We start from the raw sequence: 12,500 nt of genomic DNA, 5'->3' as shown, positions 1-12,500 counted from the left end.
CTTTCCCCAATACTTCTCCAAAATGGGGAAGGCAATTATTGGAAGTGGTTAAAGAATGGGGGCAAATGCTGCAAAGACGATCATCCAGAAACGTGAAAGCTTCAATCATACCTGGAAACTAATCTGGAAAAATGCAGTCCCCAAGTCTCAAACCTTACTCATGTATATGTCTAATTTCTGTTACAAATATATTTTCTCACTACACTGTTGTGTTGCATTTATTAAATGTATGGTTTGGGTAGAAACTTCTGTCAAAAGACTGGAGTGCTGGATAGAGTGAAGAAGCAGCAAAATGAAATTGCAGCCTTGCAGATACACTGGGTAACTTATGACAGCACAAACTCTCTCAAAAGCCTGCTCCATTGAAAGTGACAGATTATATGTGTATATGTTGTGGGTTCCATTATGTACTGTATTTTCACAAGCACACTCTGCCTTGAGGGCTGGCTGCTGAACAAAACTTATTTGTATTTAAGTGCACTCCTTTCTGCATTTACGGGACATGGTTAAACAGCTGTCAAGCATGCCAATAGCAAAACACCTGTTAGAGGGCTGAATTTTGAGGCTATTTGGACATAACCAAGTTAGTGACTGAAATATGGGGGGGGGAGGTAAATGCCCACGTTCCACACCCTGACTTTCCCACAGCAAAACAACTCTGCTTCCTGTAATGCAATCATGCTAGGTCGCCACCCAGTGTGATTATTTCGAAATAACTACGATCTGTTAACAGGAAGGTCTGTTTGTCTGTCTATCTACAGTGGTACCTCGCGTTACATACACTTCAGGTTACAGACTCCGCTAACCCAGAAATAGTGCTTCAGGTTAAGAACTTTGCTTCAGGATGAGAACAGAAATTGTGCTTTGGTGGCGCAGCGGCAGCAGGAGGCCCCATTAGCTAAAGTGGTGCTTCAGGTTAAGAACAGTTTCAGGTTAAGTACGGACCTCTGGAACGAATTAAGTACTTAACCCGAGGTACCACTGTATCTTTATTTTCTATACCGCCCTATACCCGAAGGTCTCGGGATGGTTCACATAAAATATCAAATACATAAAATCAAAACCAAACCAACATCCCAATTAAAAAAACACCCAAAGGGCCAGCACTTTTAAAAAGGGTATAGGATGTAGATCAAGCCAGACTGAAAAGGAACCTTTTTGCCTGTCACCTAAAGGTGTGTTAAATTTTCACCCTGTTGACAGTTGAGTGCAAGTCCCATTGAACTGACTTGAGTTAACATACATGGGGCTTGAGTTATAGAAGTGGTCAAGTGTGCAATCTTGTTCTCCACGCGGATGAACCAAGGCGCTAGTCCTCGTGGAGTTCTCAAAGCAATATCTGAGAGGCAGTACTGGATCGAAGTTTCCGCCAGCAGCCGCAGCAAAACGACCCAACGGGTCTTTCTCCCCATTCCTTGCCAGGCGCTTCTCCTTGCAGCGACGTCCCCTAGTACTACGCATGTGTCTAAATAAGGCAGGGCATACAGACAAAGAGTTGCGCTCTCCACGGTTCCCTGGTAAAACGTCTGGTTCCCATTTGCAGCTGGCAGTCTTCTGCATGGGCGGGTCACAAACAGCAGAAATGCAAAAGAATTAATTCAAAGACTATAAGCAGGCAATCGGTTCTTTTTCACGACAAGGCTTTGCAGTCGTTAATTTACGTTGAAAGGCATGCCTACTCCAAAGTGAATCTTACTGATTTTAATGAGACTTACTCCCAGGAAAGCGTGACTAGGACTGCAGCATGCGAGGGGTCGGGGAGGTGGAAAGCGAGACGCCCCAGAGAAAAGCCATCCCCTCTCAAACTTTTTTGCTACATTTTTGGAGTGGAGTGTGATTGCATTTTTTTGCGAAGCAACGCATCCTAAGGGGGCCTCAGTCTAACCCTAACCTGCCTCTTTTTTCAATTTTTTTTATTAATTTTCCAAAAATTTTAAAGACAAACAAACATACATCCTAATTGTAATTGAACCAATCTTCATAACATTGTTAAGTGACTTCCTCAAATCCCCCTGGTTGAATTCATTGTATATCATTTTAACAGTTTTCCAAAATCAATTTTTTTTTAAAAAAATTAACTTAATCACTTAACATCTTTCATTCTTTCTAATTTAGCTTTAAACATCTTAAATTCTATCCTTACGTATTTAAATCCTAAGCTTATCTGGTATATTTGCATGCTTTTCCAATTAAGTTATCTTAACATATTTAGCTAAGCAGTCTTTAAATTTCATCCATTCTTCCTGGTACTCCTCCTCCTGGTCGGGGACTCTGCCAGTCAGGTCCGCTAGCTCCGAAAAATCCATCATCTTCATCTGCCAATCTTCCACTGTTGGTACTTCTTGTGTTTTCCTATTCTTTGCTAACAAAATTCTTGTTGCAGTTGTGGCATGCAAAAACAATTTAACATCTTTCTCTAACCTGCCTCTTTTTAATCAGCCTTTTCCAACCTTGCGCCCTCCAGATGTTTGGGCGGGCATCCGCTCAAGAGTCATCCAAAACAGCAGGTTGGAGAAAGCTGTCCTTAAAAGTCGGCCCAAATTCCTGGGCAAATATTTATCCGGCGCACGGAGGCATCTAATCAGAACCGGTGTGCTCGGGTGGAACCCTCTCCGCTTAATGCGTACCTCTTTGGTATGAAGCCCCGGCAGCTCCGCCTCCTCTTCTATGCGCACGCTCGCCTTCCGACAAGAGCGGCAGCAAATACACACCCCCACGTGCCCGAGGAGGGCGCGTGCGTAGATGAAAGTGGCCAGTGGTGGTGAGCGGTAGGAGCCGGAATCGCGGCGCGGACGTCAGTGCGTCATGACGCCGTGTTGTCAGTCAGTGACCTGCTTTTGAGCAAGAGGCGTAGAGAGAGCCGGTGGGGAGCAGGTAAGAGGCGGGCAGTTCTGGAGCTGCAGTAGGGGGCGCTGTGGCGAGGGCAGCTTCTTGGGTGAGGGAGACTTGAAAGGGGGCTTTTTGGCGGAGGAGGGGGGTGCAGTCCCCGGATGTAACTGGAATAGGTATGGGGGCTTTCTAGGCAGGAATAGGTTAGGGGGCTCTTTAGGCGGGAATAGGGTAGGGGGCTGTTTAAGCGGGAATAGGGTAGGGGGCTCTCTAGGCGGAAATAGGTTAGGGGGCTTTCCAGGCAGGAATAGGTTAGGGGGCTTTTAGGCAGGAATGGGTTAACAGGCTCTCTAGGTGGGAATAGGTCAGAGGGATTTCTAGGTGGGAGTGGGTTTGGGCAATCTTTAGGCCGGAATAGGTTAGGGGGCTCTCTAGGTGGGAATAGGTTAGGGGCATCCCTGCACATCACATGAGTAAAGCCCTGTTTAGGGAAGCTTTCCATGTTTAATAGACTATTGTATTTTAATCTGTTGGAAGCTGCTCAGAGTGGCTGGGGAAACCCAGCCAGATGGGTGGGGTATAAATAATAAATTATTATTATTATTATTATTATTATTATTAAGCAGGGGCCCTTGTTTGCATGGTGAAAATGTGGTTTCTTAGTTTCCCCAGAGGGGTGTTTGTGTGGCAGACGGGTTGGGGAAAGGGAGAGGGCATCTATAAGCAGTACCACAACACTTAACGTATAATAACATTTGAAACACACACCTGAACATTAAAAAAAAGAGTGTGTTGTGGCAGCATGAGAATGAGTGGTGTAATTGTGGTAGAAGAAGCACTTGTGGGCTTATGAAAGGTTGCTCTTGCCGGTGAAAGTTTGTGCTACAAGCCTGAGTCTGCGAGAGGAAAGGACGCCCCATTGCACTTCCTGGGGCTTGCTGCCAAGCAAGTGTATACAAGATCGCAGCTGTAAGTCGGTTGCAGTAAATGCAACAAAGAGGCTTGTGGGACTTGAAAGATTAACAGGCTTAACGTGGACTCTGGTCCCTGAAAGCTTATGCTATGAGGCTCTTTGATGAGTTTGCTGTAACAGACTAAGAGTCTTGTGGTGCCTTAAAGGCTAACAGAGTTGCTATAACCTTTCATAGACGAAAGGCTGCTTTGGTCCAGAAAAGCATATGCCACAATATAAGGCCTTGGTGTTTAAGGTGTCACCTCTTAAATGGGGTGTATTCATGTTTTGGAGAAAGTCTCCCCTTTAGGGAAACTTTTAATGTTTGACGAACTATTGTATTTTAATATTTTGTTGGAAGCCGCCCAGAGTGGCTGGGGAAACCCAGCCAGATGGGCGGGGTATAAATAATAAATATTATTATTATTATTATTACTATTATTAAGCCGCAGGGCTTCTCTGGTGCTTTTTTAATCAAATGTGTGGTAATGTTAAGGCAGTAGACTGGATGGAGATTTTGGTTGATGGTGATGAGGAGAGCAAGCGAGAGGTAATTCAATATGTTGTGATCCTGGGAAGGTGATCCTGACAGTGCAAAATGTATGAAAGGGAAGGAAGGCTTTTAGACTGTGAAAGTAGCCTGGGTGATTTTACAGGGGCAGATTGGATAGGAAAAAAGAACAGGTACAGGATGCCATATACCAGAGGTTTTCAACCTTTTTGAGTCATGGTTTCCTTGACCTTTCTGCAGCACCCCTGTGGGGCTCAGGAGCCCAGTTATGTCACCCCTCTCCTGCAGAGCTGGCAGCCTCTCACCCTTTTTCAAACACCCTCCCTTGTGGAGTGTTCCTTCAGCCTCCTCTCCTCTCCCCTCCACTTGGGAGTCCTCTGGGCAGCTGCAGCTGCTCCCCCGGTGTCTGAGCTGCCCCCCACCCCTCCAAAGAGGGGTGCCTCACTGCCCCACAGGGGCCTGGGAAGCAACCCTGACCAGCCCCAGAGGCACCATTCACCTGGGGAGCTTATAGCCAGGGCTGCCTCAAGGATCAGCTGTGCAAGCCTTTGGGAGGCAGAGATGCAAGAGGGCATAAGAGGAGAGAGGGAAGGACAGGCCAATGTTCCCTGTGGCACCCCTGACCATCATTCAAGGCACCCCAGGGTGCCACAACACACTGGCTGAAAACCACTGCCATATGCCATTAGATCTAAAAATTGACCAGTACCATTGATTGGGGGAAAGGAGGAGAGTTGGTTCAAAACCTGATAAAGTGGGCTCTAATTGGTTTCAGTGTATCTGGAACAAAGACAGATGTTTATATTTGGGCAGGAAAGGTATAGTCTCAAGATTCTATAGTGTTTGCATGTTCTCCTTCAGAAGCTGAGGATCCACACCAGTGCATCCACAATGCCTGGGATGGTGATGTTTGGAAGGCGCTGGGCCATTGGAAGTGACGACTTTGTCTTCCCAGGAGCCTTTGAACTTTTCATCAGGTTGATCTGGTAAGATTTGCTGCTTAACATATTAATGTTGTCAGTAATGAACTAGGCACTACCTGGGGAAAACAAGCACTGCCTAAATTTTTAAAAAGGGGTTTTAGCAATTGAGCTCATGTAGAAGTTGTACTTATTCCCCTGGGAACTCTGGTCTTTCTTGTGTTGCACTGATGTAATGGTTTAAAAGTAAGAGGAAACCTTTCTGTGTATACCTGTCTGGATTTTAAAGCAAGTTTTGGGGCAAAGCCGTAATGAGCTGCCATTTGAGTCAAGGACTGTAAATAAGGGTGTGTCTGTAAAGAGGTTTCACTCCTGTTCTAACCGTGGTTAACTCCCAACTAGTGGGCTGAATACTATAATTCAGTAAGGTAGATAGTAATCTAGGGAGGCGGTTGGAGGATGGATGGTGGCTAACAGATTGAGGTTGAATCCTGACAAGACAGAAGTACAGTGGTACCTTAGTTTGCAACCGTTTTGGATTACAACCACGTCAAATCTGGAAGTGCGTATCCCTTTTTTTGGATTACAACCCCCCCTTTTTTTTTGAAGGCCCCATTGGCGCCCATTGGCGAAAGTGCACCTTGGGTTACAACCTGTTTTGGTTTACAACTGGACCTCCGGAACGGATTATGGTTGTAAACCAAGGTACCACTGTACTGTTTTTGGGGAATGGGGTGGGTGGGTATGGAGGACTCCCTGGTCCTGAGAGGGGTAACTGTGCCTCTGAAGGAAGAGTTGCGCAGCCTGGGAGTCATTTTGGACTTACAGCTGTCCATGGAGGTGCAGGTCAAATCTGTGTCCAGGGCAGCTGTCTACCAACTCTACCTGGTACGCAGGCTGAGACCCCACCTGCCCGTGGACTGTCTCACCAGAGTGGTGCATGCTCTGGTTATCTCTTGCTTAGACTACTGCAATGCGCTCTACGTGGGGCTACCTTTGAAGGTGACCCAGAAACTACAACTAATCCAGAATGCGGCAGCTAGACTGGTGACTGGGAGCGGCCGCTGAGACCATATAACACCGGTCCTGAAAGATCTTCATTGGATCCCAGTACGTTTCCGAGCACAATTCAAAGTGTCAGTGCTGACCTTTAAAGTCCTAAACGGCCTTGGCCCAAGTATACCTGAAGGAGCGTCTCCACCCTCATCGTTCTGCCTGGACACTGAGGTCCAGCGCCAAGGGCCTTCTGGTAGTTCCCTCCCTGCGAGAAGTGAGGTTACAGGGAACCAGGCAGAGGGCCTTCTCGGTAGTTGCGCCCACCCTGTGGAATGCCCTCCCACCAGATGTCAAAGAGATAAACAACTATATGACATTTAGAAGAAATCTGAAGGCAGCTCAGTTTGGGAAGTTTTTAATGACTGATGTCTTAATGTATTTTTAACCTTTTGTTGGAAGCCACTCAATGGCTGGGGAAACCCAACCACATGGGTGGAGTAGAAATTAATAACAACCACCACCACCTTTTTGGCACCCTCACAAAACTAGTTCTCACCTAGATCTTTATTAGAGGAAGATTCTAAACTATCATTACTGCCAACTAAGCATGCCAGTGTCACAGTTAGCAGTAAATTTTGGAGCTGGCCTCAACAAGGGCCCCATACCTATATGCTAGTTGTGAAAATGCTGCATAATCAACTGTGTTGCCACCATATTTTGAAAAATGTGTATGTTCCCCATGCTGATCTCTATCAGCTGTACCATTTAGTATTCTCAAATCCCCCTGCCTTGTAAATGAAACTAAACAGAGTCCTACATAATTAACATTGTGTACCTTTGGAAACCGTCCCAATGACTGCAAGTATCTGATTCCCATATCGGGTGGTAATGGACTTATAAACTTAAATCATTGCTCCTTTGCATGCATTGAAATCTCCTGCAGTAAGGAGTGCAGCAGGATATAAAGGTTCTAAAGCAGGCATCCCCAAACTCGGCCCTCCAGATGTTTTGGGACTACAATTCCCATCATCCCTGACCACTGGTCCTGTTAGCTAGGGATGATGGGAGTTGTAGTCCCAAAACATCTGGAGGGCTGAGTTGGGGGGTGTCTGTTCTTAGGCCTTAATATAGTTGTCACAGATCGGATCCAGGCACTCTTGGAGGAAACTGATTTTTCTAGATGCATTTCAGTTGGGATTTAGGCCCGGTTTTGGCGCAGAAACTGCTTGAGTTGCCCTGTATGATGATGACCTTAGTTGGGAGAAAGACAGGAGAAATCTGACCCTGTTAATTCTCCTTGACCTCACAGTGACCTTCAGTACCATCAACCATGGTATCCTTCTGGAGTGGCTATCTGAGTTGGGGGTGAATAGCACTGCTTTGTGGTGGTTCCGATCCTACTTGGATGGTTGTTTCCAGAATGTGATGCTTGGGGAGTGCTGTTCAGTTCCAGGGAGCGTTCAATGCAGGGTTCCTTGTGGTTCAGTCTTGTCCCTCAAGCTGTTTCACATCTACATGAGACCGCTGAGTGGAGTCATCTGGAGTTTTGGATACAGCTCTACTTCTCCTTTACTTCTGCAAGTGTGACAACCGATGTACAGGACCAATGTCTCGCCTCAGTAATGGAGTGGATAAATAAACTGAAATTCAATCCAGATAAGACTGAGGCACTGTTGGTGGGTGAATGGATAGGAGGTGGCCTGCTGGTGATGGGGTTACACTTCCTCTGAAGGAGTGTGTTCACAGCTTGGGGGTTCTTTCGGATCCATTGCTGTCTCTTGAAGCTCAGGTGGCATCAGTGGTGCAGAGTGTCTTCCATTAGCTTTGGCTGGTGGCCCAGCTGTGCCCCTATCTGGACAGGGATAGGCTACCTTCTGTCATCTGTGCTCTGGTAACCTCTAGGTTAACTTTAAAGGTAAAGGTAAAGGACCCCTGACGGTTAAGTCCAGTCGCAGACGACGCTGGAGTTGCGGCGCTCATCTCACTTTACAGGCCGAGGGAGCCGGCATTTGTCTGCAGACAGTTTTTCCGGGTCATATGGCCAGCATGACTAAGCCTCTTCTGGTGCAACGGAACACCGAAACCAGAGCAGCACATGGAAATGCCGTTTACCTTCCCGCCAGAGCGGTACCTATTTATCTACTTGCACTTTGACATGCTTTCGAACTGCTAGGTTGGCAGGAGCAGGGACTGAGCAACGGGAGCTCACCTCGTCACAGGGATTCGAACTGCCGACCACCTGATTGGCAAGCCCAAGAGGCTCAGTGGTTTAGACCACAGTGCCAGCCATGTCCCTTATCTCGGTTAGACTACTGCAGTGCATTTTACATGGGGCTGCCTCTGATGATGGTTCGGAAACTTCAGCTGGTGTAGAATTCAGCAGCCAGGTTGCTCACCAGGGAAAGACTGTTTGAGCATATAACAATCTGTGAATAAGATCTGTGATCTGCTCAAGTGGAAGCAAGGATGCCTTCGCTTCTACACTCTCCTTTCTGACTGTGATAGCTGTGACCTGAGTGTGTCTTCAAAATGTTGAAGAGGCAACACCCTGTTCTGAATTCATTTAGCTCCTGCTAGCTATCTCTCCTTTTTGTTCTTGGGCTCTTTTGTTCATCTTTGGATGAGAGAGGTTAATAAGAAGAATATTTCTGAACTTCTCTCCTGACATTTTTGGGCATTTATGGGCAAAAGAAGGCCAAAGTTGTTATTCAAAGATCAGTAGACTTGGCTCAACAGCATCTGATAACTGCAGCTAACAAATAATTGTTCTCTACTTCTTAATAACTCATTAAACTGTGTAGAATCATGGCAGCTTTGTACTTTGCGCATTAACTGTCTCAAAGTATAGGAGAGCATTTAACTTTCCCATTGTAATTTGCTGCCTTTGGCCCTGTTAGAAAGACAATTCAGCAAAAACCCCAGGAAATGAAAGACCGAGTTTGTGTGGAGCTGGAGCAACAAAATCTGTTGAACATGCTCTCCTGCACTGTGATTTATATGGTGAGTGTAGTGAGAAATTGATTCTCCCTCTACTAAGAGCTCTTACAGGAAGATCCCTGGAGATTCAGTATTGTTTTACTTAAATAATGTTTCCTTCTATATTACTGAAAGTGCTGCTGATTTTTTCCTGGCTTCAGTGCAGATCAGGAGAAATTTTCTTTTTTTTCTTTTTTTATTAAATATTTATTGGTATTTTCAAAAAACACACAACAAACAAAAACAAAAAAAATAAACAAAATAAAAACAACACAAAAAAGCATATTCAAAACTAAACAGAAAATAGAAAAAACACATACAGTTTCTGATACTTATTTTCCTCAACCTTGTTTCTCAGACCTCCTCACACCTCCCCTTCTTGTATTCCAATTTAAATTGTCAATTCAGCAAGTCCTTAACTTATTTCTTCACCTTAACTTAAACATTTATTCTAACATACTGTTATTTTACTTTATTTCTTTTTTCCATTTCCTCCATTTATTTTTAACAGCCTTATTTTCACTTAATTTAAAAAAAAGAAAAAAACAACCAGTTTCACCTTATTGAAATTACTCATCAATACTTATACTTCATTAATTTATTCTTAAACCTTTTTCCTAAGGTCGACCAAAATTTCCCTTCCACGGTTTACCCAATTTCCTTACCACTAACAAAATATAAAACAAATAAAGCAATGCAAATTATCCTTATGTACCCTTTGGATTCCCAACCTCCACCCACCCTTCTCCCGGTTCCAGTCCCCAACCAATATCCATCAGTCTTTATATTATTTATTTAGCCTGGAGATCTCAGGTCCGAGGCCCTTATGTCTCTCTCAGTTCCTTTCTGCCGGTCTCTTTGATAGACCTTGATGTTAAGCCCCAGGTCTCGGAGGGGCTCCGGCCCAACAGAATCGGTGTTACTTCTAGCCAGTCCTCCATACTTAAAAGCAAAAGCAAAGCCTATGGGGTATTCCAACTCTTGTTTCAAATTTCTTTCAAATCCAAATGTCCCCACAGCTCCAGCTTCCACCTTCAACAAATTTATAATCCTCAGGTCTTCAGATCTCCTCAAAAGAGGATCTCTCCATTTTCCAAATTCCCAATCAAACCAGGCTTTCCGCATCCAGTTTTTATTGTCCTTTTTTATCATCATGTCAGGCCTCGTATTGTAGCTCTCCTTTGACTCCTGCAAACCTCCATCTCCTCCTTCGTTTTCTTCAAAAAGAACATATTGCTCCATCGTGTCTACGCTTTCGGTTTCATTTATTTGTTCAGTTGAATAGGCTTCCTGTTTCAAATCCTTATCAGACTCCAAGCTGTTGTTTACTGTCCAGTGTAATAGCGATACCTCTGTAGACAAAGCATCGTACTCATCTTGTAAGTTTCCCAAGAGAACCAGTGCTCTGTCCAATTCTGCTTGGAATTTAGACACTCCAGCCATATTTGTAATGTAGTATCCTTGTTACCCCTCTAGGGGGATTTAATTCCTTAATCTTCCTTTCAGCTCAAAAACCAAAAGTCCAGTTATTTTGTATCAACCTTATTTTCAACAAGTTATCCCGAATAAACCAGCAAAAACAGCAGAAACAATGTTCTCTTTTTCCAGCTGACAACTAGCTGACTAGCAGCTCACTTGACAGCTGTCAAAATCTTCCATGCAACAGGCTTTCTCATCGGACGTTCCCGGGTCTGGGGGGGGGTGTAGTTTCAGCTCCCAAAATTCTTTTTATCCTCCAGAATATCTTCTTATAATGTCCAAACCGTGAGGTCAGGATCTTTGTTAAGAAAAGCAAAAAACAGATTCTCTCGACCTTAGCTGCCCAGTCCTTTGCTTTAAGTTGTTTACAAAGAGGGGGGGTGGACTTCCTTTTTAGCCCCTTCCCGCTCGTTCCAAATCCAGAATAAGAAAATTTTTAAAGTTCCAATCTCCGTATTACTCACGGGTTGATGTTTTAGGATCCAATCACTCTTAGAAGAAGTTGGCGCTCTCTGTCAATGGCTTGCGGCTTCACTCCGTAGGCGAGGGAGTACTCTCAGCACCACGCCTTACCCTGCCTCCGTTCCGAAGCCTTTAAAAAGGCTCCGTCGCGGATTGGGGGGGCGCAAATGGTGCCCGCCGAGTCTCTGTGTTCACAGGCATCCGCGCCTGTGATTTTAAGGGTCCCCGCTTCGCCGCAGCGGCCAGACCCAGACGCTACGGAGCCGATTCCCTCCGGAGCTCGGAGGGAATCCGCCATTAAACAGTGGCACCAACCCGGAAGTCTCGATCAGGAGAAATTTTCTGCTGGCTTCTTGAGACGAAAGAAAAAGTATTATTTCTTCCAGGTATTCTATAGGAAGCACCTCATAAATGGAAAGCCATTGATAAAAACGGAAGAAAGAATAATCCATTGATAGTTTCCCCTCATCATGAATTGGTCCAGTCTCCATTTGAAGCCATGTAAATTAGCGGCCACAGTCTCTGCTTTGTGGCAGCGAATTCCGTAAGTTAGCTATGTGCTGTTCCTCAGATCCCTGTCTAACCACGACTGCATATAGTGGCAGGCAGCTCTAGCGCATCCTGAGCATTTTGAGGGCTGTAGCCATGTTGAGAGCAGAGCAGTGAATTTCTCTGTAGCAGTCACTCGCAGTTGAAAGCAGGTTACTAGATCAGCAGTGGGATGCAGATGGACCTATATCCAGGCACTTCTGAGCTCATTTCCATAAGTCTTCCGAGGCAAATCACACAGCAGCAATCGGTGGGCACCCTCCCCTGATCATCCATCGCCTGTGTTGCAGCTGGTTACTGGGAAATGGGGGTGCCTGGGTGGGATGAAGTTTGGGTGAGCACCACCTTTTCCCCTTCTACCTCTCAGTAACTAGCAGCAATGGGGGCGATAGGGAGGTCAGGTGAGCACTGCCACCCCACTGACAGCTTGGCTGAAGGTATGGTCGATGATCAACTTTTCCCGTCAACTTCAAGCTTGAGAGCAAAAGCTGCTTACATTTTAGCTAACAAACTCTCAAGAATCTAGCCTCAGTCCTAATTCTTCTTATCTGGAAGTAAGCTCCATTGAATTCAGTTGGATTTCCATCTGAGCAGGAATGGTTAAGGCTTGCACTGTGGAACAAATGCATATTTTAGGTTGAATGCACTGTTCTGATCTTATAACACGCCCAACCTGGAAAAGCAACTAGTTCAGTTTTCAGTTTCCTTCAGAGGTTGCTGATGTGAAGCAAAGGGCATTTGGAAAATTGAATCCATGAGTGATTTTATAAGATGTCTAGGGTTTAACGAGAGGGAAGCTTTCCTCGAGAATGCTTGTGACTGGAAA

General features: G+C 45.2%; 1 protein-coding gene and 1 long non-coding RNA gene across 4 annotated transcripts in view; one reads left to right on the top strand and one right to left on the bottom strand.

Moving 5' to 3' along the window:
* LOC310749313 overlaps positions 1 to 12,500 on the bottom strand; it is a 174,098-nt gene that overhangs the window by 141,803 nt on the left and 19,795 nt on the right. The gene's annotated exons all lie outside the window — the stretch shown is intronic.
* The window catches only part of DAGLB (diacylglycerol lipase beta), a 30,904-nt gene continuing 20,873 nt past the window's right edge, over positions 2,470 to 12,500 (top strand). The window contains exons 1-2 of one of the 3 annotated variants that reach the window (XM_083585702.1): positions 2,470 to 2,822; positions 5,154 to 5,278. In XM_083585702.1, the coding sequence (XP_083441828.1) occupies positions 5,184 to 5,278 (95 nt within the window). In that variant the 5' untranslated portion in view covers positions 2,470 to 2,822; positions 5,154 to 5,183. Of the gene's footprint in view, positions 2,875 to 5,153; positions 5,279 to 12,500 lie in introns of all 3 variants that reach the window. The other 2 variants (XM_083585701.1, XM_083585703.1) reach the window with 2 other exon arrangements.

This window comes from Podarcis filfolensis, assembly GCF_964270895.1.
Source record: "Podarcis filfolensis genome assembly, chromosome: 14".
In the NCBI taxonomy this organism is placed as follows: domain Eukaryota; kingdom Metazoa; phylum Chordata; class Lepidosauria; order Squamata; family Lacertidae; genus Podarcis; species Podarcis filfolensis.
Note: the sequence above shows the minus strand (reverse complement) of the source record. Positions and strands in the feature narration are given on the sequence as shown.